Below are 25,980 nucleotides of genomic sequence, written 5' to 3'. Positions count from 1 at the left end.
GCGGTGTGTGCGGTTTACCGACTCCTACTAACACTTAGATTGCCTAAATTTCGCCTCAAGGCACCTTTATACAATAATTACCGCGTATTCAACACTTACACAAGCAATGATTCATTTGAAATAGAACTTTATTAACATAAGATACGGTTTGTATTCGCTTAAGTATATCCGTGAGAAGGTGTCACTTTAAATAGTGTTTGGTACATGCGTTTAGTCGTGGAGTATCTTGTAGACTGAGATTAATTAAAAGACACTTCTCGCAGTTGGTTCGTCGTTCCCGACCGCTCCTCGTCACAATGTATTCTGTCAAGTTATTTTACGAGTCGCTACTTGGTTCTCTGTTTAGTGCCGCCGCTATTTCGGGACAAAATAATATAGAAGATAAATATTACTTAACAAGAATCTGTGTAGCTATTAATAAGCAATTCTTGATTACAATTAACCGTCAATACCGAGGTTTATGAATCCGGTATCTAAGAAAATATATATCTTTACGTAGTTCAATAATTATAAAGACTCTTAGGAGTGTTTGAGAGCCTCATTAGCGATGACATTTGAATAGGAAAGGTACACGTGTAGCTTTGCAATGAAAAGGAAAAGATGAGGTGAGATTTATTTTAGTAAATTAAGAGGAGAGATCAATAAAATAATTTTAAAGCGTCGCGTATAAAGCGATTTTATGTTACAAATTTAAGTACAACCATTTTAGGTGTTTGCAAGAGTTAAGTATTACAAACAAAGTAAAACTTGTGGTCAAGTTAATAGATAGGCTAACCGCTACAAAAAATCCGAAATAAATAAAATACGTTTACATAACTCGTGAATTAATTCCTCACAAAATAAGTTAGTAGTAGTTCAGTGTGTATGTCTCCCGGCGATCACTTTACTTACATACTCGTAAGTGTCGTGTCGCCGAACAAAATTGATATAATGTTGGAAAGATGAGGCATAGCACAACTTTGTTGAAGTAATTACGAGCTGATGTCAGTTATATCCAGATATACTTCTTCATACTTTTGTTCTTAGTAAGTAGTAATTGATATGTCTATGCTCTGTACAAGTGTTATGTAATTACTACAGTAACTGTAGCTTGATTCTCTACTACTATCGACTATCGACAACCGGCTTGTCATTGAGAATTTTTGTATGAAAATCTGTACATTTAGAATGTACCACCAACATATTTCCTAAAAGAAATGTTTTGACAGTACATTCTAAATGTCAAAATTTCGATAGCTAGCCGGTTGTCGGTAGTCGATAGTGGTAGAGAATCGAGGCATTGATCAGCGCCTCTGAAGGGCGTCGTAGGAACTATTTTGGCAGTACATTCTAAATGTCAAACTTTCGATACTCGGCAGTACCGACTATACAGCGTGCTACATTATCTATAACATCATATACATAGTATGGTTAGAAACGAAAGGCAAACACAGTGGTAATATGACGTTACTGTTTCTTCAGGTTTAAACACATTGCTTGACAGTGAAAATCTGGGTTCGGGTAAAAATAAAACGAATTCCCGCTGTCTCTTTCTGGATTTCCAAACTCCTACTAAGTACTGTTTTTGAGTGTAGATAGAAGTTGAATATAGGTAGTAAGCTTTTACGGACCCAATAATTTATTAGCATAAGTATTTGCAATATTAAATAGTAATAACTCACGCAATTAACAAATAACGATATTAATTTGGTAGGTAATGAAATACATTGTAATGAATGAGTAGCCATGCATTAATTTAAAACATCAAACACATTACGGTTAACACTAATGACGATAGCTTTTAGAACGTTTGGAGTAAATAAAATGTACATACATTTTGTATACTTTGTACGCTCTACCGCTTTTATTAAATCCAATATGGAGATTGTAGATACAATGGAAAACATCAAATAGAGGTCATCCGTTATCAATTCGTCACAGCCGGAGTATTGTGACATTTGGGGTGTCCCAGCATAATGTATAAATAAACCATCATATTATTATGTATTTATTGAAGGACATTGATAGTTCGATATTCTGTTAAAAGAAAAAAATGACTTCATTTGCTTTATTTTCATGTAGGTATTAAGGCCATGTACGGCGCTAATGGAACGTTACCATCCAGTAATTTATAACATGTTAAATTTTTTACGACTGAAATTATGTTTTATTGTTTTTAAGATCCCTTGGAACAAAGTGCTCACGAATGTAAGTAATCAGTGACCTCTCCGCGACACAAAACATTTACACCCTCACCACACATTAACCGAGTTATATTCTACGCAACGGAGTTGTCATTCACAAACAAAAAAAATGCGTTACTCACGTAAATGGATTTTTTCCTTTCGGGTGTGGAATGTGGGAACTGACGGGCGGCAGCCGACATAAATGAGCAAGGGCTCGCTACCGAAGGTACCGGGATATTTCCACATTTGTTCGACGAATTTCACTTTTTTTGTTCACTCCCGACGGGGTCATTGCGGCCAGGAATGTCGAGCAATGACTCGTAAACACGCACCCTTTTGTTGCTGTATTGTATTCAAATATGTTAAAAAGTTGTTGCTGAACTAGTAATATCTGTCTGACTTTAATTTTTAACGACAACTAACGAAATAATATTTGAAAACTAATAAATAAATATATTTCGTTCTCTAGACACAATTTATGCTTTCTCGAAATGAAAACACGATCAATTCGTCGAAATTAAAAGTAATTACTACCGATTTTAAAAGGTTATTTACGAAAAAGTGGATTTACGATTGTTTTAATAGCCGTCTTTTATGTCGGTACGCAATTCGCCGATCCTTTGAACAAAAGACGAGAAGTCTAAAAGCAAAAAATAGTTGCTTTTATCCGCTGCGGATGTCATCACGACGTCGCCTGTCCAAGACTAGTCTGGCTTACAATGATGCGAATTGTAAAGCCAACCATTGTTTATTACTTCAAATAACTAATGATACAAAACTATAGTCACGAAAGTATAGAATAGATGGTAGTTCTTTTAAAATACTAGCTTGCAGACTTCGTTTTGAACTCAAATTCCGCCTCTATTGAGTAGAAACGTTACTGCGATTTTATTTAATTCTGCTGGATCGGAACAGGTACAACCGTATTCTAGAAATACTGCCTGGGATTGTTCTCTTCCTTTAAACTGATCGAAACTTGCCTCTCGGTTCTCCAATGAATGACCATATCAAGTCATTAGATATTATATTTTATATATATATCTATTATTAATGACAATTCACACAAAATGTAAATACCTCTAAGATTGTTTAGTTTAGTATTTAATTACAGCTAAAATTGTACGTTTTAATTACACGTTGAGATAAAATATATTACTATGTTAAAACCACAACACCCATGTTTCGTAAATTTCAGTAAAGAACTCTTGATCACTTGTTGCGAATATCTGAAAAACCCTCACAAAACTCGAATATACGACGACATAAGTAGTATTTTAATTACGAATTCGTGAATGCGAATAAACATAATGATACCCAAATGGCCAAAGGATTCGAAGTTTCAGGTACGAAGGTAAGTATATTACTTTATTTGAAAACGAGCACGTTTCATTATACAACCTTAACTAACTGTACGTACTACAATACTAGTTATATACATAGACCTACTTAAAATAATGACTTCCTTTGGCTCAGATAATTAGTAGAGACCACACTTCCGTTTCCTTAATTCCCCGAAACAGCCCCGAAATATAAGTCGTTATTTTCGCCGGCTCATGCGGAAATAAGTAGGTAACTTGCCAATGTTTTATGTCTCTTATCTTGAGTGTTATAAGTTGACGAAATGTGCTAGACAGTGTCGACTTAAGGCTGCGATAGACTATCGCCGAGAACTCCCCGAGTAGCGAATTTATACGAGCGATCAAAGGCAATAAATCTACAACTCAAACAATTTTATTTTCTATCCTTGATTGGTCGCTTGCCGGCTCCCACACTCGTGAGGCCGCCTTAACAACATCCAACCTATATACCAAAAATGAGTTATCCGAGGGATTACTTAAAGTAAGGGATTTATATGACGGACATCACACTAAAAAAACTGTTTTCGCTCCGCCATATTCCAATACAGAATAGGGTTCGTAAAAAAGTTGCTTATCTCAGATGAAGGTAAAATGAGAGAGAACAATGTATTTTTACAAGTTTTCTTTTTATGTTTATTAGGTAAGAACATCGTCGTAGTAAAGAAATTACGTCTACGCGGTTACTGAAAAATCTTAATACGTAAATAAGCTTGGTCGGTTAAGCCAAGATACTAAGCGAAGCGTAATTTAGCAGTCCATTGAATTTCGAATTTTCGTCGCTCCGACAATTTTCACTTTTGTGGAAATATTTTATTGTCAATGTAAAATTAATCCATTAAGTGGATTAAACAATTATTTCTTTATTAATTTATGTTTCCATATAACCAATTGACCTGTTATTTGGGTCAATAAAACATGAGAAGACGATTACGATAACGGAGAGGTTTATTATAAACATAGATAAAGCAAATTATTGTCGTATTAGCTAAGCCTAAAGCAGAATGTATAATTTGTGCGACGTTTAATTTCTAAAGCCGGAGGTCGGGAGGCTATTTCGGTACATGCCATGTTTCGTTTTTAGCGGAGGCTGTGGCTGACTGACAACACGGCTGTTGTTCGATTCAGCGAACCATACGCGTTTTTGAATGTTATTGTTGGTAACATTTTCAACGTCGGATATCCAAGCTCTCTTTTACACCAGTGACACGGTTTCGGTACAAACGCCTTTATAGCCAAACAGAAACGATACTAGAAACACAGTAGATATTTCAAAAATGTTTCTTTAATATAAAATGCTGGCATGCAGAACAGAATATTTTTCTTGCTTTTGATAAGCAAGTCGGAATGCGATGCAAAAATCGCTTTGTTCGCGATTTGTATTAAGTAAAAGATAGTGCTTAACTGCGTGGAAGGAAATTCGACTACTGATCACGAAGCCTGAGGTTCGATTCTTGGATTTGGAAAATTTATGGACCAATATTGTTGACGAACATTTTTAGAAATAGTAATTAAACCACCGTACTTATAGTACCCGTTGTGCCCGTCACGGGAGTCAGACACGGGACCTTCCGATCAACAGTCGGTTACACTAGCGACCGCGCCACAACGACAGTCCACGTTATCGCAATAAGGTTAATATCAAGAGTTGACTTTGACTAATATAGTTTTACTTCGAACTTTACATTTATAATAAAGTCATAATTAAAAATAATAAACATAATAGTTTCTAGTTAACAGATCTTTAGTATTAGAAAACTTAAGATTAAAATTACAAACACCAGTTATTTTTGACAGAATTTAATAAAATTTATTGTTTTATAAAATAAAGGAATCTAAAAATCAAAACTAGATTATTGTTTTATTCACAAGTCATTTACAAGGCGAAAAAAAACAGCAGATGTCAAGTGCGAGACGGTCAGTTGCTTGTTTGAAGTATTTGACTTGGACGTTCTACGTTGTTATATTATTTAGTTTCATAATGTAATAACTCGATTAGTGTTATATATTTAAATAGAATTGAGAAGGTAATAGAAAATATAGTGAAATTCCAGAAAGAGACTAAAGAGAAAGGGAACAACACTATGCTTTAATAACTTTAAGAAAATGCAATTACTAAAGTGTTCACAGTATGGTCTGTTGTTATTTCTCTAAGATTATATACCGGAAAAATATAAATTAATCACAGTTTCTAAAGATTCATAGGGGTAGATTTCACATAGATTAAGTTTAAATCGATTTGTTGCCACGAGTGGTAATTTTAATGTCAACATTATAACAATTTTTGATTCGAAATGTTAAGTTCTATTTCGATATGAACTAGTTAACTCATAAAATCTGAGTTTATCAGAAAATTAACTAAAAATATTTTGTTTAGATATTACGCAGCGGGCTTTTGGACCTTTAGTCGCGGTACCCTGAAACTAGTTAAATAACTAAGCGGTCGTTGGCATGAAGGCAACCTCTAGCAACGTGCTACGGTGTCAGTGCCCGTATGTCATACCGTAGCGCTTTCGTAGCGTGAGTCATTCACTACAATGAGTATTTCGTAGCATCGCTATTTCTTCTTTTTTGTTTTCATATTCTTTTTAGAACGTTGTCTTTTGCCAGTATTTAAACTAACAGCTGGTACACTTACACTTTAAACGCTCAATTACCCAAGTCGGAAAACGACTTAATCGGAATATCGTCAAAGGAAATTAATGTTCTTGATACTTATTTTATACAAACAAAATGTTTCCGAAACTGCCATTTGAGACGGTTTTCAAACTGCGGTAAAATGTAATCTGACATTAATCTAAATTGATCGTTAAAGTATTATGCTAGAAAGAGAGGGGAGATACGTAGCAGGTGTCGACATTTCGGCTCTCATATAAAAATACAGTTTATGAGAGGGCTGTTCACCAATATTACTATATGTCATAAAATTTGTCTGTCTCGGTGTCTGATAGCAAATCAATACTTATTTCTGTGTAGTATTTTATAAACAATGATTATAATCGATATAACAAGAACGTAATATTTCGACTTCAATTTTGAACTTTATTTCTTCAAATGTAAATAACACTTAAATAAGGCTTGAATTAATTTCAAACCAAAAATTCAGACGATTAGGGCAAAAGAAACTATTAGAACCGTTCAACCTTAAAAACCAATAAAAGAAACTCTTAAGTATGCTTTTTATAGCTGAACTATGATTGCAAAGTTAATCTTATGAAAACTCCACTGCGCTCTCAATGACCCTCGTAATCGAGTGGTCGGTTTATTACAGCTATGCCAATGAGTGGATTGTGTATTATACAATCCATTGCTGTATTCGTATACACAGTTGGCTAAGTGCACACACAACACAAGCATTCGATAGAACAATTCATGATTACGTTGTGCTGTCCTGCATCCTTGTCGATTCCAATCCTTGCACACTATCTAACCAGTGAACCGCTATTAGAACAGACAATGCAGTAATCGCAGACCAAGAACAGTTCCATTGCTACGAGGTTTACAGGAATGGGATTTAATTTAAGGCCACGGATTATTCTGAAATGAAACAGAATTCCCAATGCTAAAATTCTGATTCCCAGTGCACCAATTTGTCCAGAAAGCAACTGACAAACATTCTCGAGCTCAAAATCAAATAATATATTCCCAAAAAGCTTTGATGTGTAATCGAATCAGACGGGAAGGAATATAAATAAGTACTCGATTCTCAATCGTCATAAGTAATTGATACTCGGAACAGGATCAAATGGGATCGATCCCTTTTAAAACAATTATTACATGAACCCTTATTTTTAGGTTTTTAAACGCACTTTGAAGGGAAGTGCGGTTTTGAATAACAATTCTGTTTACTTTTAAAGACCTCGCTCAAAAGGGCCGGTCCCAGGTGAGAGCTCTTATTTAAAGGTTTACGGGACAAGGAAACAAGTTTCAAGTTTCGTTTCACAAACCGTTACATTTGACGGTGGTTTGGCCGTGCTTTGTAACCTGTGGGCGTATTGTAATATTTCTATAAATAAGTATGATTTTTGCCGTAACCTTTCGTAATATAAGTCGGATACCCAAGGGACTTTAAGTTTATTGATTCTCGTAAAACACACTTCGACGCGAGCCAGTTGCACTCTCGTAAAACTCACAACGGTTTTAGGTGTTACCACCAGACAGCTATTATATAATGTTAAAATATTCTATGTATTCATCTTCCACGGGTATTTCAAAGCAAAACAGTGTAAAAACGAAAATGGCGAATTACTCATCCTACAGAATCCTTAAGATTTTAGACACCGAATTTAATTACTCTCATTATTTTGTTGTGTTAAATTACTTTCAATTATTTTTCTTATAATTGTACAGTGTATATGTATTGTGTTGTTCGTTTGTCGCAGGACGTGTTGCAGCCATGCCGATCATACAGTCATGCTGCTGCTGGCGGAGCCTCCGGCGAGGCTGCTACGCCTCAGCCGTCTACACTATGGTACGTCTAAACATACATCTACGTATATATGTGTATATCTATAGTAAACATTGCCTTGACATGCGGGGCTTCGTTCTCGCCACATTAATTATAGCCGATGTGGTATTTATATATAAACTGTGTTACAGAGAAGTTTCATTATATGGAAGTAAAACAGCACAAATGTTTTAAAAATTTTGGCGTTTTAAATATTTAAATAATTGCAACACAATATACATTACGCAAATGATATAACGCATAGGTGCATGAAATACACCCACGTTTTGCCATTTACAGTGTAAGTCCCACGTAATAGGGGACGAGCCTATTGCCATTCACGTTACTTAACTCCGGACATCTCTACTCCGGATTAGAATAGCACGTGGCCTGAGCCTGGAATCGAACCTGAGACCTCGTGGTCAGCAGTCGTATACACCAAACGCCCCAGAGTGGCAATTAACAATTTAGAAAAAATATTTTTAATCATTTTTACACCAACAGCGACCTTTAAACATAGGATCTCATGGGATACCTCTCACTGTCCTTTTAAGTCCTTCGGGGAATAAAGGTGCGATATTATAAAAAATACACATTACTCTTTACGGTAATTAGCAACATTAACAGTGCGCTAATTGAATCATTGTTTGCGGTTCACAAGTAATGATGCTAACCAAATTTTGGGGTTAGGGCTGCCAACGATTTTCGTTAAATACCCGCAATATATTAATTTATACCACGATATAAAATGCTTACATTGACAAATTGAATGTCTTACCCCTTTCTTTGACAGATAAATAAGAAAACATACTGTTGTTATATTTAAGAATACTAGTAATAAAAGTTTATACGAAACATTATACAGGGTGGTTGATAGACTTTTATGCTGTTATCGTCTAAAACAAAATCCAGTTAGTCGATAATCTACCTATATAACATAACAACTTTTATAACGATAACTACCGACAACCGGCTAGCTATCGAATTTTGACATTTAGAATGTACTGCCAAAATGTTTCCTACGACACCCGTCAGAGGCGCTGATCAGATTTTCATACAAAATTTCTCGATGACAGTTCGGTTGTCGGTAGTCGATAGTAGTAGAGAATCGAGGCACTGTAGGTAGCTTTCATGTAAATGTGATTGTGGATGAATGAGCTGTCACTATCTATTAAATCGGCAGGCGTGCTTTATTAAAATGATGGCGGAATACGGAATACTGTTAATGGTTTCAAGGCAGTTTTCCTTTTACGATTATGATAGAATTTACTTGGTGTTTTATTAGATTTATTACGGGCTACGATAGCGGGTTAAAGCTTCTACGTGAATAAACACAACGCATGCATTATACCTACAATGCTTTGTTTAGTTTTCACCTCTCAAGTACTTTATGACACCTGTCATAATGTTTTCGCTGGGCTTAAAACGAAACGGAATATTTATTAGTTTGCTGTTATTTTAAAGCTTTCTATTTGGCTCGTGTCTAGTCTGCTGCCTCAACGCCACTTGATTATTTATACTGTTACATTGGAAAATACATTTTATACTTAGATTATACTTTATTTCGGTATTGTTAACCTTTGTTTATTAAATGTCGGTCCCATTATTAACAATTGGTCTGCCATGCGTGATAATGGCAACATCCTGTGGATATTAATTATAGCTGCGTTATAGTGGGCGGGGATTATATTCGGCTGGTTGTAATAATTTACTGCCATTAGAATAATTATTATTTGTTTCACAAAACTATTGTGCGCCACTACTATTGTTCAAGAAAAAAATACTAAGTGCAGAGCTGAATAGGTCGTTCTCATCTTTCGTCCTGCGTCGAGGCCCGCTTTTATTCTATTTATTTCGTTATCTTCACTTCGCTTTGTCTAGGACATCTGTCGCAGATTCTATGAAATCAGAAGTGCGTCTCTTCTCCCATTTTCGATAAGCAAATGGTCTCCTTTGAGATGTCTAATAACAGTTGAGCAGCTTGAGTTTCGGTCTAGAAATATTATGCAGTTTAATACACATAGGTCTTATTAACGATGTATTTTACATGACATCATTACATATCATCATAAAAAATAATGGTAAAATGTAATGGCAAGATTTGTCGTAAATCGTCGCAGACCACGGCATTTTTGCTATTTGTGTTCTAAACAACGAAATGTACCCGAGACATGGGATTACCGTGGCTCACAGAACACTTTGCCCACTCCCATTACGGTAATGTATGTTATAATGCACGTTAATATTGTCTGCGACGAGACGTATGACGCACGACACACACATTATATTTTTGGTTTAGGCTTGAAATACATGAACTATTAGGTATATACTAACGAACTTTCGATACTGCAGTATTTACGCCAGTGGGAATATCAATTTTCTATATGAGCAAATGGATAATAAAGTTTGTGAACAGTATTACTAATAGTGTGCTATTCCATATCTTATTATTAATTAAACAGGCTTGTAGTAATTATTTTATTTTTGAATAAAAATGACTTGACTGGCCAGACTAGTCGAAGTAGTGGTCACACTGGTAACAGTCATCATTTTTAATAATTTTTGGGTAGGTATATTTTTGTTCGTGAACTATAATTTCACGTCTTTTTCAGGTGTACTTCGCCGTCACCATAGTGACGATGGGGCACTTTATCGAAATGGAGCAACGCTATCTCAATGGCGATATGAACGAACCTGAATCGGACAGCTTTTTGGAGCCAGAGAAGATTACACCAAGTAAGTATAACTACTAAATTGTACATCTTTCCCAGAATACTCACTCTACATAATCTACACTTTATTGTTTGCCCATAATATAATATGCTGCATCAGAAAGCAACCAATCTCGGACGAGTAATTGAAAGTGGTCTTGCTTCCATGGAATCAATTAAATCACGCTGACCTAAGATATCTCGGATGTAGCTCAGTAGGTAGGTAGAATCTATACGTAACATTCTACAATATTAATCTCGCATAGTATGTCTGTCGTCTGAGGTAGGCAGAGGAGCTACATGCTTCGTGGTCAAAGGCCTTCCAAGCACAACACATTGCCTTTGATTAAATAGCTCCGATTTTGTCTCCGCGGTGAAAGCCGAGGTTTGGTGGCTGCTTTAGTGAGTGGCTGTCAATGCAGTAAGTAATCAAGATGAAAGGCTTATACCTCAATGTCATGAGATGCTTGACTTGCGGCCTGACGTCTCTGACCTAATGGCCGATTTCCCAATACCGTCGAGTCAGCTATCAAATACCTTTAGAGTGAGAATGGATTTTTAGACAATTTATTTTGAAACAATTAATTTATAATATAAATGGCAAAGGTTCGATACGAAGTTAAGAGGGAGCGACGCGCTACTGGCCTCGTTAAAATATATTTTACGTTTGCTCTGCTGCCGTTTTAACTAATAAAATAGCTATTCTAGATAAATAAATGGTACAGCTTTCGAAATAAAACTGTGTCAATCGTGCAATGACGGAAATAGCGATTTAGAACTACCCGCTTTCAATTTAAACTTGGCGTATTTCACTTATCAAATACCTTTGCAAGGCTACTCGCTTCAAGTATGTTCGAATCTATTTTATTTACCAGCTGTTACGCGTTTGTAGTAAAGTGATTTCGATTGTTCGTTGTTGTTTAAAAATAAAGAGTTATATTTTGAAATAACTACATACAAAGGCAGTTATTTCAATCAAAATGCTCCGTTTTGATGAGATGGAATTTTGAAAAGCATTTTTGTTTAAAAAGAAAGTGTTTTATAAATATTTTTTTAATACACGCTTATGCTAAAGTATACATATAGGTATAAGACATTAGTATAATTTTCGGATTATCACAATATGAATTATTTTTGATTTATAATACAATATAATATATATATAACAATATAATATTGTCGGTTAGGTACCAGAACATACAACATAATACATTAAATTTGACAAAGGAAATTGATTATTATAGGAATACCAACAATTTCAATCAAGTACTACGTGTTAAACATATGAATATTGGAACGTAATTACAGCACGATTAACACCTATTGTATGAAACGATACAACGAATGAATAATTTAGCAATACAATACATTTTACGATATTGGTGACGAATGATAAAAATTACAATATTAACGGCTTTTTTAATTTATGTGTTTGAAGTCTGCCTGCTTCAATATAAGAGCTTTGTGGATGCGGTACTCTACACATGTAAATGTTACTGTAAAAGCCCGAACTGCGGTTAAAGATTAAGATTTTCCGGTAAAACCTAAGATTTACCAACTCTCAATGGTAAAAGTCCGAACAATTCTTTTATTTCGAACTTTTACCTCTATTCACTTGATAATGTCGAAATGTCGCCGGAGCCCCGCTTCGCGAGGCTCCTCCTACTGGGTGGTTTAAAAAAAAATAGCCACGAAGGCTAAGGTGGGCTCAGCCTTCTAACCTAACCTACCCATGTCGCTTTGCCCAAAACTCCTTCTTCATAACTATGTTATAGTATATAATTATACCGTAACATAGTTATGAAGAAGGAGTTTTTATATACCGTAACATATTTTTTAAGCTCCGCCTTGTTCGGACTTTTACCATTGAGAGTTGGTAAATCTTATGTTTTACCGGAAAATCTTAGGATTTACCACAGTTCGGGAGTTTACAGTAACATATATGTCCCATTAATATAAACGTTGACACGAACGCTGCCGCGCCGCCGTGCGTAGTCCGTACTGCATAGGCACGATGCAAAACAACTGCGGGCCGATCACTGCACTGACCTTCATGTAGTCAAGTGTCTTGTAATTGATTCCCATTCGGAACAGTTATTGTATATTGCATATTGTAAGATTACATAGCCTTTAGTATAATATTCTCGTTTTTTCGTTGTACGGCACCGGCAAGACACCGGTACGAGTTCAGTACGTTTCCCGCACTGCAGCCGTCCGTCAACCGCTTAATTTGAACGATCCTTTAAACCTTCTGTTGGTGGGGTAACACGAATTTTCGTAACGTTATTTGATCAGCAGGATTATTCAGTCGATAAATACAAAGAGTTAATGCCGATCATGTCGGCGGTTGAAACGATGACAGGATGATTCCCTCGAGGCAATGTGTATCCTGTTCGGTCTCTTGAGTTCCGTACTCCATGACAGTGAAGGATCAGAAATTCGTTTGGGGATTTCTGAAATACATGCTGTTAATTATTATTTCTAAGGTAACTGTTAATAGTCTTTGGTATTATTGAGTATAGTTAAAGATAATTAAAATTATGTCCGAACAATCTTAAATCTTTAAAATAAACACTTCATTTTTATTCATTTGTATTGCTTGGTCGTCTTATAACAGCAATAATAAAATCGAAATCCGTATAAAAATTGAAAACTATCGGCGAACTGGGCTAAGCTACAAAAGGCAGTTGCCTGGATAAAGAATATCTGAAGCTATAAGATTTCAGTGTAGAAAGGTTTAAACGCGTTGCTTTTAGCTTATTACGTAGTCAAAGGCTAAGCGATACGTATTGATGCCGTAGAAAAGCGCATTGTATACGTAAAACTCTCGCTGTATGGTGCATCCACATCAGAGCTACTTTGTGGAACAGCATAATGCAACATGTTTAGCTATTTTCATACTTAAAAGGTGTTCCCTTCGCTTGTATCGTTTAAGGAATACTTGTCGAAATGTTCTTTTATAGCAGCAACACGCAGTTATCAGCTTATTGGCTGTTATCAATAGTTAGAAGCAGTTATCAACTTATTGGTTTATCAATAGAAAACATTACTAGGAATTGTTGATAGTTAAATATTACCCTCTTAGGCCCGGCGTTAATTATCGGCATGATCTTGGGCATCTCCGCATACAAACGCAGACGTCTTAGCATGCTTAAATAATCCTTGACATCACTAAAGGCGTTACCGCATTACAAGGCATAGCTTTCGGCAGTGCGCGCATGCATGTAGGGACGCCGAACGATGTTTAGCCTTGCTGATGCCGATAATGAGCGCCTAGGTTAATACTATATTGAATGCTGCTAAACAAAAGATATTTTCCAAAGATCCATAAGAACGTAATCCCTTGTTTTGCATGAATATAAACAGTCAAAACTAAGTTTTCATTTGGCGCGAAGCTAATTACTGGTGGAAGTTGTTTTGATTGTGTACAATATTTACATCATTGTTGCCGTGTGTAAACAAAGAGGCGATGGCGTTACCCTCTCCCCACTCCTGTCTTACGCAGTTGAGCTCTTAATTAATCTCAAGGTGCTCAGCAAATATAAAGGAAAATAGCTAAATTAGGACCTCTATTGTTGAATAAAATTGAACTTGATCATTCAGCATTTACTAATGGAGTTTGCGGTTATATAAACATTTGACATGTTGTTACTTATTCTTACCCTCTTATTCATAAACACACTATAAACCTATTTTAGTTAAAAAACTACTACAATATGTTTTCTCTTTTTCATTTCGCTAAGGAGTGAAAGAAACAAAACTCGTTATAAGCCTTTCATAACTTCATATATTTTTATGAATAAGAGGGTCAGTCTTTAAATGATTAAAAAAAAAATCGTACAGTTTAAAAAAGATGAGGATAAACTTTATAAGAAAGAGTGCACAGCAGAACTACAGAAGCACCCTTGTTAAGCGACTTCATATTATGTACTTTTTTCCATCACAAAATGTCTTTATGTGATTGTCACTAGTATTGTAGTTCATTGCTATACCTACCTACTAATTTTATGTCAACTGAAAACGATTACACCCTAAAACATTAAGGAAAATAACAAAGTAGAAGAAACAGATTTAAGCTATTCGTTCGAATTGATAACAATTGAAACTTTCCAAATAAATATTAAGGCGAGGCTGATGACGATCCGTAACTCCTGTCTTCACTAAGTGTACTCAGTAATAAATGTCCCGCCTTTGAGAGACTAAGTTCCTTCTTGAAATTGGATTGTTTACTTGCCGTGTCTTCGTCAAAGAGATACAAATTGATCATCACCGCGGTATTACGGACCAATAAGTATTCATCTTTATGCAATGATAGTAAAGTGATGCCTGTTGTACCCTTCATTTCGTAAGAGCTGAAACAATCAGAGATTTTGAAGTGCGTGTGTCGCAGCAAGGTAAAAAATAAATATATTAGGATAATCGTCTTCTACACAAAAATTGATCGGTAAAATAGAATTTATAATTGCGCCCAGAATAGTAGGTAAAATAATATTAACACTTTTTTGCCACCTCTTAAATATAAATCTAAAGCATGCTTCTGGAACAATCGACAGATGCCAAAATCATTATCTTCAAAAAATTACTGGGCTACCTACTTAGATATAAATGATACATGCTTCTATGATTTGTATCATTAATTATTTTTCTGAAAAATACAGTTCTTATACATTCTGTTCTTCAAAATAACAGATGTTGCCTGACACTTACTATCAAAACAATATAATATTTCAGTTCATTTTAGAAAATTGTAACATAAAGCTGCGGTTGTTGAACAATGTTATAAATATCTTTGACACAGTTTGATTTAACGTTGCAGGAAAGAAGAAAGCTTGTGTCAAGTGAAAACAATGTGAAAGTGAGGGGTGAGACATGTATTTGTCCTAGTTACAAGTTGCCACACAATACATCCATTAAACGTATAAATGTATGTCGTGAGTACTGAATAGATCTTTGCCAATGACTTTTCACGGATATCTTTAATGTGGCCCCGGCAAATAAAAAGTCTTTTTAATTTAGGCTTGATATTTTAAAAATTATAAAACACATAATTATGGATCTAATATATAAAATTCTCGCGTCACAGTTTTCGTTTCCATACTCCTCTGAAACGGCTTGCCCGATTCTCATGAAATTTGGTGAGCTTATTGAGTAGGTCTGAGAATCGGCCAACATCTATTTTTCATACCACTAACTGACACTTTTTTAAAATTTATATGGCAAATAACGTTTGCCGGGTCAGCTAGTTACTTATGAAACTACACAATATAAGATAATTTAATTAATATCAGTATTGTAAAAGTATTTATATTATAGAAATTATTAAGTTTAAAAAGAATCATAACTTCCGTCCCGGTATTCTCGAAGTTCTTGACTTAAAACAAAACATTTCGAGTCAAAGGCAATTTATTTTGTTTTATAACGCATTCAAGCTTCCTAGCAACGTGGAAAGTTCTATATTTTAACAAAAAGAAACTCGGATGAGATTGGCGCGAATGTAATCAAGAACGAAACAATAGTAACCGTAAATCATTTTAATTCAGACAAAGGTATTTGTTTGAGAGCGTACAAAGAAAGGACACGTAATCGACGTAGAACGTGGATACATAAGTAAATATGTAACGTTGTTTATTTACTCCAGAAGTTGTACCTAACGATAACAAATATACAGTGGAGCGATTTTCTATCATTATAGACTATTGACCGCCAACTAGCTCTCGACAATTTTTTGTACGAAATTTTGATCAGCGCCTCTAGCGTGTGCCGTAAGAACTCTTTTTAAGTGCATTATAAACGTCAAACTCTCGAAACTCGATAGTACAGCTATACTCAATAAATGTTGATTATGAAACTGTTTTGATAATTATTATTTTATAGTGTATAGATAAATTTGTCTCATTACTGTTCTGTCAGTACGTTTCCCCTTCCTGGACGGAGAAAGAGTTAGACCTGAGTCCACCGCGCTATCCAATTTCGACTTCAAGACTTTTTTTTAAACTGTTTACAAAACTCTCTGGCATCCGCGGCTTCATTACGAACTTTTCTTCTACCATTAAAGCAAAACAAGTGGAATACTTTATTCAACTCACATTATTACGGTCGCCATGATATCTTGACATTATACTTCAGATTGAAATGACATTTTAAAAATTCAACAACTCATACAACCGTGGTATTAGAGTATACAGATATATGTACCTAGATGTATCGTATAACCGTAAAAATGTGCAATACCACAACCTTTGCATGTTTTACATGTCACTGACATGAACAGTTTCAGACCGCGAATAGAAACGTGTATGTAAAAATAAACGATATCGCGATACGTTAAAAATAACTTCATGATAATAATAGCACATAATAATGCATAAAAATTAATAATATTTATATTGTGCTTCGATACGGCTTTATTTTGTTATTGCATATTTCCTTTTCAAAAGAAAGGAAAAATAAGGAAAAGATTCACAATTCTCTAATTATTATTGACAAACAGATTCATTTACATAAATTCAGTAATAACATTAAAATTAAGAACATGTAGAGTACATTTTTTAGTACAGTTTGCAATTATGGCATTTTGTTTCAGTAAGTACATGTATGCAAATTCAATTACACCAAGCAACTTTTAAACAATTTGTGAAATTATAATTTTATGAAGAAATTATGCAGGCGAGTTACCTTCTCAAACTAACTTATAATCGTAATGCGGTTAAAGAAAAAGTAAATCGATTTTTACCACGCTCTTATTAATTATTAGTTTATTCTCCCACATGCGAGATAATTACCAAGTGTCATGGAATAAATGAGTTCTTCATTAATTTACCTATTAACCCACAGACTTAATATGAAACCTGCCGTCCCACCTGTTATAAAAACAGTTTATTAATAATTGGAAAAAGAAATTCCGTTGTAATTTTATTTTTATCAAAGACTTATTCCTAAGTGTATCGATAGAGATGGCATGTATTGTACATGTTTTGGGATTGAGAATGTACCGTATGTGATACGTGCAATAATATATTATTGTCGTACGTGACTGAAGTGATGTCGAAGCACCTCATTTCGGTGTCGTTCTAAAGATAATGTGCCACTTGTTCTGTGTGTACGATATGCAAAACATTGTTTTGATACAAGAATTGGAAGGGACAAAGCTGGTTCATTCGATATTTTGAAGCATTTGTAATATTTATAGGTAACTCAAATTGAATTCGAAAATTAATAAGCTCGAAAAACCTCTCAAGTACGAATCAAGATAAAATATGATAAAGTGAATTTGAAAATAAACCGTTTCAAGTGAGTTCCTTTGAATGGTTTCAAATTTTAGTCCTTGGTGAGCTTTTTATTCGTATATGAGGCGACATCTGTGCTTATACATTTTCCACACGCCGCCGGATTCGATCACGTAGAAAAATATCTCCCAATTTGTAACTCAATCACATTGAATAGAACGTTTTCAACGAGGCAGGTAGGCTCGCCCAGCGTACATAATTGTCATGTAGCTACATTTTATAAAATGTTATTACTTTTTTATTTAAGGCGCTTGACTAAATGTTCAATGATTTAAATGAAAAGTTTATTGTATGAAAATTAGACTGTCAAAGTATTTGGGCTTGAATATAAATAAAAAGGCTGAAAGGCTTCAGTTTATTACTTAGATATTGCTGAATAGTAGCCTCAACACGTTATGTTCTAAAGTTGCATACGTGTACAATACGATAGAACTGCATGAATGAGGAAAAAATATATTCATACATTGAATACAAGAGATTGTCGAGAAAAAGAGGCGTCTTGTAATACATTTCAGATTGATCCGTGATTAAAATGTACCCAATTTTTTATTTGAAATGTATTTATTTGAAGGTAAATGTTATTTAGTTGGCCAACATAGCGCTGTTGATGCATGGCAACGTTAACAAATGATGTGACCTGGAAAACTAGCTACTTCCAATACCGCTTATACTAAACAAACGTTATTGGCGTCTAACGATTCTCTTTAACGACGACCGTCCATAACAACAAACAAATACGAATTCAACTACTGTTTAGTGTATTCTTATAGGTACTCGTACTTTTGTTTGTTGACATTTTACTTTCCAACTTTTTACGATTGATATCTTCTGATGTATTTTGCCGTTCAAAGACAATATACATCAACCCGACAAAACAATAAACTATACATTGCGAGGTAAATACGAAACAAATTCTTAAACGCAGATAGTTTTACGCTACAATAAAACCGTCAGGCGACAGACCACGACTCAAAGTCTGCCAACTTTCTTATATTCCAAATTTTATGTTAACGGAGAGGAATTTCCACCTTGGAGAGAATAAAAACCTTTGATGTCTAAACGATTCTCAGTAAAGCTCTTTCGGTGAAATTTAATGAGCTAAAGTTGAAACCAACGAGTTACACGTTTTTCATTATAAGTTAGAGAATTTTGATGCAAGAGTTTGGATAAACGTGAGGTCTATTCTAGTACAGTTGCAATAGCGAGGAATCCCAAAATGAAAACAGTTTACAATCACAATATCGTAACTTCGTCTGCACGAACACGAACATTGTGGATTGAGATCATATTCGAGTGGGGGCAGTAACGTGAATGTATGAATACGTTCATTAATTCTGTTGATCTATTTCGATCCACTTGCCGATGTTTGATTGAGGTCTAATTATGCGAGCGCATGAAAAACCGATAACAATGCATCAGTGCGATGATCTTAGCTATTATTACCATTAATCTTATCCGTATTTGTTCGTTTTAGGCTGAGTTTAATTCTTACATGCTATTACAGAATGTTTTTTACCTTACTACGGCAAAGCCCAAAAGGAGGGCATTTTATCATCACCCCTGTTTTGCGCCGAAGGGTGGCAGGGTTGTATTATTGATACATTCACTCATATTTTAGGGGGAGAGGTTATTGCTATTCAAATTCCATGCTGCTAATGGAAAACTGACGAAAAATTTACCGGAACTGGGCATCGAACCAGTGTATGCAAACAATACGAATTTGTCGCAACCAATACTTTTGAACGTCAGACTTACGACTGTCGCTTTAAAAGCGGTATAAAATTCAAACTAAAACACGCTTGCAAAAAGTTGCATGCAATCATATACCTACATTTTGATTGTGAAACATCACTTACCGTAAAAATGGCATAATTTGCTAAGATTGCCTTTGTTGTTACAGTTACGGTGTCTCTGAACATCACTCTGCTGGCATGCAGCGTCCTGGGCCTGATAGCTTGTGTACTCCTGATTTTCGGGGTCTACAAGGTGAGTAATACTACTAGTTTATAATAATATAAGAAAACAAGACTCATATTGGCGACAGTTTTTTACTTTATTCAATTTTAAGGAATTTAATTTAATTTAATTTTGGCACATTAGTCGTTTGTCGGTCACCAGGTAGAACTGGCCTAATCACACTCCTACTGTAAGAGTATTCATGCCTATTATAATCAGTGGGACTGAGTGCCAGAGTGACACCATAGGCCAGTTACAAAATTAAATAAAAATCTATGTACATTTTAAATTCTTCAGTGTAAAGAACCAAAGAAAATGACAATATCAGAATAAAATTATAAACACGTAGAAAATTGATAGGAATACGTGACTGAATTATGGGCGTAATGAATATCAGATTATCGTACGTGTGGGATTAGACGCGCGCATTGCAGACTTTTTATCAGCCGACAATACAATCGGTATACATTTGTCTCTGTCAGACGAATGCGTAAGAAAGAGATAAATGCTCAATTGAGTGATTGATTTATTTGTTTTTCATATTGATTGAACGTGAATTACATTAACGTTATGAAATATTAGTAATAATTCCTTTAAATTAGAAGGGAAGTGCCTCGAGTTTAGTTAACTGACCACTTATAGTTTCGATTACATAGTGACGGTGTTTAGTTTACCATATACTCGAAACTTTGTAATGACCCTAATGTCTTTTAGAATATAGGTATATTACAGACATTTAATACATATAAGTAACAGATAGACACGCAGACTTCGCGTTTATAATATTAGTATGGATTTCATAAAATTCTTATGACGAATTACTTGACCTAACACGACTTTTGGTATCTATCCACGGCACTATATTTATTTATAAGATAGGCTGCGATGTCTGGCCGACTGACTCATAAGTTATAAGATTTGGGGGTAGGACCGTTCCAACAACTATAACTATCTAATGTACCGATAAAGTAGGTTTTACGCGCTTAAACAACTTTTATGTGCTAACTTTGGGTGTAACAACGAAATAGATGTTTTCAGCTAGTCACTATCATTCCAGTTTTAGACAAAGACGTGTCACCTGGGCTTTCTTTATTTATGAGCCACTAGTTTATGCCCGCTCCTAGATCTGTAGTTTTAATAAAATACGATGCAATGTCCTTTCTCGGGATATAATCTATAATCAAGTCATTACTTTAGACACATCGGTTCTTAATGTGAATATGGATATATTCGGGCGCATTTTTCATATTTGATTCAGTTATATAAATTAGGGTCGATCAAAGGAAGTTGACGCGTAATTCTGCTTCTGTGACTAAAGCTGGGGATCAAATAGGTTCAAATAGTCTGATAACATATAGACTGTCAATAGAGCTTAATAACTTAATAACGATGACTGGTATGCACATGAACAAACTACAGAAATATAAAAGAGTGGCCTACCAACTACTAGACAATGGATAGATACTTGTTATGTACATTTGCTTTGAAGCTCAACCAGCCTCGCTGCCAGCACTGTAATCTAGGATGAAATGCTGTTGATGACGTCACACCGAATGTAACGCTCACCGGGACTTAGGGAAAGCTTAACTGCTATGGTAACCGTACCATTGTGAAGGTTGTTAATCCATTCTTAGCAAATGGGAGACCAAAAGCGGGATACAAGCTGTTAGTTCAATAAATCGCTGACAGTACAATTGCTAAGTAAAATGAATTTTCTTGCGACCAAACGCAAAAACATAATTTATTTGCTTTCTTTTTCTTTTTTAAAAATATGGCGACACCCGCACATAAAATTGGTTGTGTCGTAGGGACTGTTTACAAACATACAAAACAATACACAAAGTACAACTAGACCCGAAACAACTATTTGTGGATGGCACAATTAATTGTTGCTCGGCCTTAATCATTGCGCCACGGGGGCAATCCATTTTTTCTATTAAGAGGTACCTACTCAAAAGTATGTCTACGACAATACACGTCAAAGAACAACGACAGCATAATAATTTTATTAAGGTTGCCTAAAGTTGATAGCAGTTTCTGCGTTCAGCCGTTTGTGACATTTATGTTTAAAGATTCTAATTGGTAAACTATAGTCTTAAATGTCCTAAAATTATAATAAGCAAGAATCTGCGTATAATTTATAGGCCTCTGACGTCATAGTCTATCTAATCTTTCAAATAACTGAAGAAAGATAGAAGATTCTCTTAAAGTTTTTGAACTGAAAAGTTTGTAAACAATCTGATGAATACAAGTTAACATTTTATTAGTTTGACTTGAAATTTTTATAGAGGTCGATTCTTTCTGTGCCAAAAGACTATTCAAGGATACATTTTTGGTTTCGAATGACGTCATAATGATAGCAGTGGTGTGGGTTACTATTCTCAGGCTTACTGACCGATACTAGACTAAAGACCAAAAAATTGTATTCGTGTAAAAATATTTTACAACATAATTCAAATATTTATAGAGTTTATTATAAAAAAATACTTAATGACAAATGATTTATCACCCGGTTTAGAAAGTATTTTATAAAAAAATACCCAAATATTTTTTTCCCCGAAATCTATTGCGTAGTTTAATGATACTAAGCATAAGGACAGACAGGAAAACGACTTTAACTATGTTATGATAAATTTGAACGCCTTTACTAAGCATATTTTATACGTGAATTAAAATGAAAATAATACGCACCCTTATTTTAACTAAAACATTTGAAATTCCCAACGTCTTCGCTGTTATCAGATAAAAGTAACTTTGGACTTTGCCGTTGATTATCCCATTAAGAACTGTATGAAACTTATTCAAATATTCATGTTAATATTTACTACGTGTATTTCATTATTCATGGACTTGTTTCTGAACAACACGTGCGATGTATCTTATTTAGTCATAAATTAGATTTAACGTGAAAGTTACTTATAAAATAACATTTTAGAAAGTGTGTTTTGATTTCCTTTCTTTTTTTTTTTATTTTTTTTTTATTTATTCATTTATTTCAGGCAACTGAGGCCCATAGAAAATACAATAAACAAATTACAAATAAAAAATATAAATATACTAATACATACATAATTAATATGTTACGAGAGGAGCTCGTGGCTTAGTTTACAACAGCCGCACGGATCGATCTCTGAGGTTAAGCTACGCTTGCCGAGGTTGTTCCGCGGATGGGTGACCATCTCATACATATCGAGTTCCTCCGTGTTTCGGAAGGCACGTTAAATTGTGGGTCCCGGCTGTCATTTTCGAAGATCTTTGACAGTCGTTAACAGTAGTCAGAAGCTTGAAAGTCTGACAACCAGTCTTACCGAAGGGTATCGTGTTAATACCCAAGTAACTGGGTTGTGGAGGTCAGATAGGCAGTCGCTCCATGTAAAACACTGGTATCCAGCTGCATCCGGTGAGACTGGAAGCCGACTCCAACATAGTTTGGAACAAAAGGCTAAGCGAATATATATATACATAATTAATATAACTTATAATTATACACGATTACTACTATTGTGCAGCGTCGGCGTCGTGTATCGCGCAGTATCGGGTATCCGGCCACGGAATCGCCGGAAAACAACACCTTTCGGCCAAAATTCTGGCTCCATGAACTTTGTGAGATGCTCAGTTGGCACTCTCACCACGAAGGCATTAAAACCCACATTGTGACGTGATTCCAACCTCTGAACTCTCAAAGTCCACTTCGTTTTCGTCTGTATGTACTCTACAATCTCTTCAACCTTTGTAGAGTAATGCAGTCTGGACACGTACAGCGGCGTCACTGGTACAGCGGGACGCAGCAAGAAATTCGCTCCGGTCGGTCCAGTGCCGCACTTGTTTTGGTTCGGCTTCTTTTTCTTCTTCTGTACCATGATGAAGCCATCCTTGTCGGCCTGTTCCTTTGGTTGCTACGTTGTACGCCGCACTTGTTTTGTACTACGTTGTCTATTAATTTACTATCACGTACCTATACATATGTAATATAAATATGTTGCGTTTGTGTTCCGATATCGTAGCGTAAGGCTTGCATACAAGTAAATTTATTTAATAACGGGGTTATCGCGCATCAAAAAGCATATTTAAAAGGTTCAATAAAAACAGTGGTTATATCTCTATGATAGTTCGGATATTTATAGCTTGTGACATCATGCTCAACATGAATTTAAATATGACTTACTGAAAATACAAAACATGTGACCGCGTTAATTCCTCCATAATTTAAGATAATATATAAACATTAAGTTCAATATTATAATCTAAACCGTGTCTATAATATAACTAAGTTATTTAGCGAGAATACTGTAGTCTTTTGAACGCCATAAGAATCTCCTCATTAACCGCAGCCTGCAGACATTTTTTGTAACGAAAGGCTCTTACTAGCATCTGACATTATTGAGTTAACGCTCTCCCTCCTTGCCGGGTTATGTCGAGGAGATTCATCCTTCGGCTCTTAACAACACTTTTATTTTTTTGCTCAAATGTTGCGACAGAACCAAGATAAAATATTTTTGGAATAATAAAAATACGAGTCGCATTTTTTCTTTTTAAATATTGAAAAAACTTCCGATGTCGATAATGGTCACCTTTTTTTCTATTAAGCAAAGTTGAAGAAGGTCTAGACTTTTCAGCCCATCTTATAATAAGAAAAATACGAAGTGAATTTGTAATATTTTAAATATTGTAAAATCCTCGGTGGTTGAAATTGCCCAATTTTTATGAAAGACCTAGTAAATTGTTTTAACAATTTGATATGATATTTTTCTCTCTATAATTATTTAAAGAACTTCCGATAATGCGATGCTATGAGCCATCTTTTTTTTGTAGAGAGAGGACCGGACTTTTGAACCAATCTTATAGGCACAGAAATGTTATCAATGATTTGAATTGTTTTTATTTATTTTCCGTATATTTTACCAAAATATGTATGTACCCTGTAAAACGTTATATGTACCCCTAATTACTTATTAACCATAACATGATACGATAAATGAAAATTTTGATCGGTAAGTAAAGTTACAGCAATATAAGTACAAATTCTTTCAAAATGTTACTTATTGTGTTTTCGTACTTATCCCGAGGTGACAAAATTATTTAGTATTCTACGCGATCTCTAGATAAATATATCTTTATTTGGATCAATTCTGATGTATTGTGGCAATATTTTTCCATTTGTTCACCTCATTCACAAACATCAGAAACGTCCGGCCCTTCATCAAACTTTGAGCGGCTACTAACATATTTTTTTAGGTCGACTTTTTCATTTTAATAAATAATATCAAACAACCAACCAGTCGTATTTATTTTTATAGAAATATACATGAAAAAGAGGTATGTTTGTCTATCTGGTACACAGTTATTTATAAACTGCTTAACCTTATTGGTATATCTGTCTTCTCCCATCGGAAAAAGAAATGTTAATTTACTTATAAATTTATTTTTTCGTCTCAATTTGTAAGTTATACAAGCAAATGGATTCGCAAATGGTATTGGTACATCTTTTCCTCAAAGCCATTCTCGGCTGTTTTAACATGTTGTTATGTAAAAAGAAATGCCGACAGTTTCTGAATTTTTCAGAATAAGTAAACAATACATTGAAAATTATACGAATAAAAGATTCCGTCACAAAACGCAGTTATAACGTGATAGGCTTGTAATGGTATTTTTATGAAGAAATGTCAATAAAAAAGATAATAGAATGTGCTTAGATTCACAAACATAAAACGTAGGGAATGTATTCAAATCCCATTGTTATTTTATGCACTGAATTATGTTAATTCTTAATCAATGCGAACGCGTAGAATTGTACAAAATTGATATATGGCTGCGGTCGTCCCTTTAATTGTGAGAACGCCTTAGGCTGCGTGCGGGGTTGCTGGGGGCGGCTTTAGGAGGGTAGCCACCCTTCTACATGCTCCCTTACCACACCTACATATTTTTCACAGAGCGCCCTCCAAAACTTAAGAAGCTGACGATTTTATTTTACGTTAATTTAAAATTCTTAAATGCGGTATTCATTTAATTTTCGGTTTGTTGGTACAAAAAGAGTTGTGAAAACAAATGAAAGCCCGAACA

At 34.9% G+C, this 25,980-nt stretch overlaps 1 protein-coding gene across 4 annotated transcripts in view; it reads left to right on the top strand.

Moving 5' to 3' along the window:
* The window catches only part of LOC142986396 (uncharacterized), a 122,282-nt gene that overhangs the window by 20,479 nt on the left and 75,823 nt on the right, over positions 1-25,980 (top strand). For all 4 annotated transcript variants that reach the window (XM_076134882.1, XM_076134883.1, XM_076134880.1 and 1 more), the window contains exons 2-4: positions 7,903-7,991; positions 10,580-10,703; positions 19,865-19,950. In XM_076134882.1, the coding sequence (XP_075990997.1) occupies positions 7,917-7,991; positions 10,580-10,703; positions 19,865-19,950 (285 nt within the window). In that variant the 5' untranslated portion in view covers positions 7,903-7,916. The remainder of the gene's footprint in view (positions 1-7,902; positions 7,992-10,579; positions 10,704-19,864; positions 19,951-25,980) is intronic.

The sequence above is a fragment of the Anticarsia gemmatalis genome, chromosome Z (genome assembly GCF_050436995.1).
Source record: "Anticarsia gemmatalis isolate Benzon Research Colony breed Stoneville strain chromosome Z, ilAntGemm2 primary, whole genome shotgun sequence".
NCBI classification, from domain to species: domain Eukaryota; kingdom Metazoa; phylum Arthropoda; class Insecta; order Lepidoptera; family Erebidae; genus Anticarsia; species Anticarsia gemmatalis.
The sequence above is the reverse complement of the archived record's forward strand: the minus strand, read 5'-3'. Positions and strand labels throughout refer to the sequence as shown.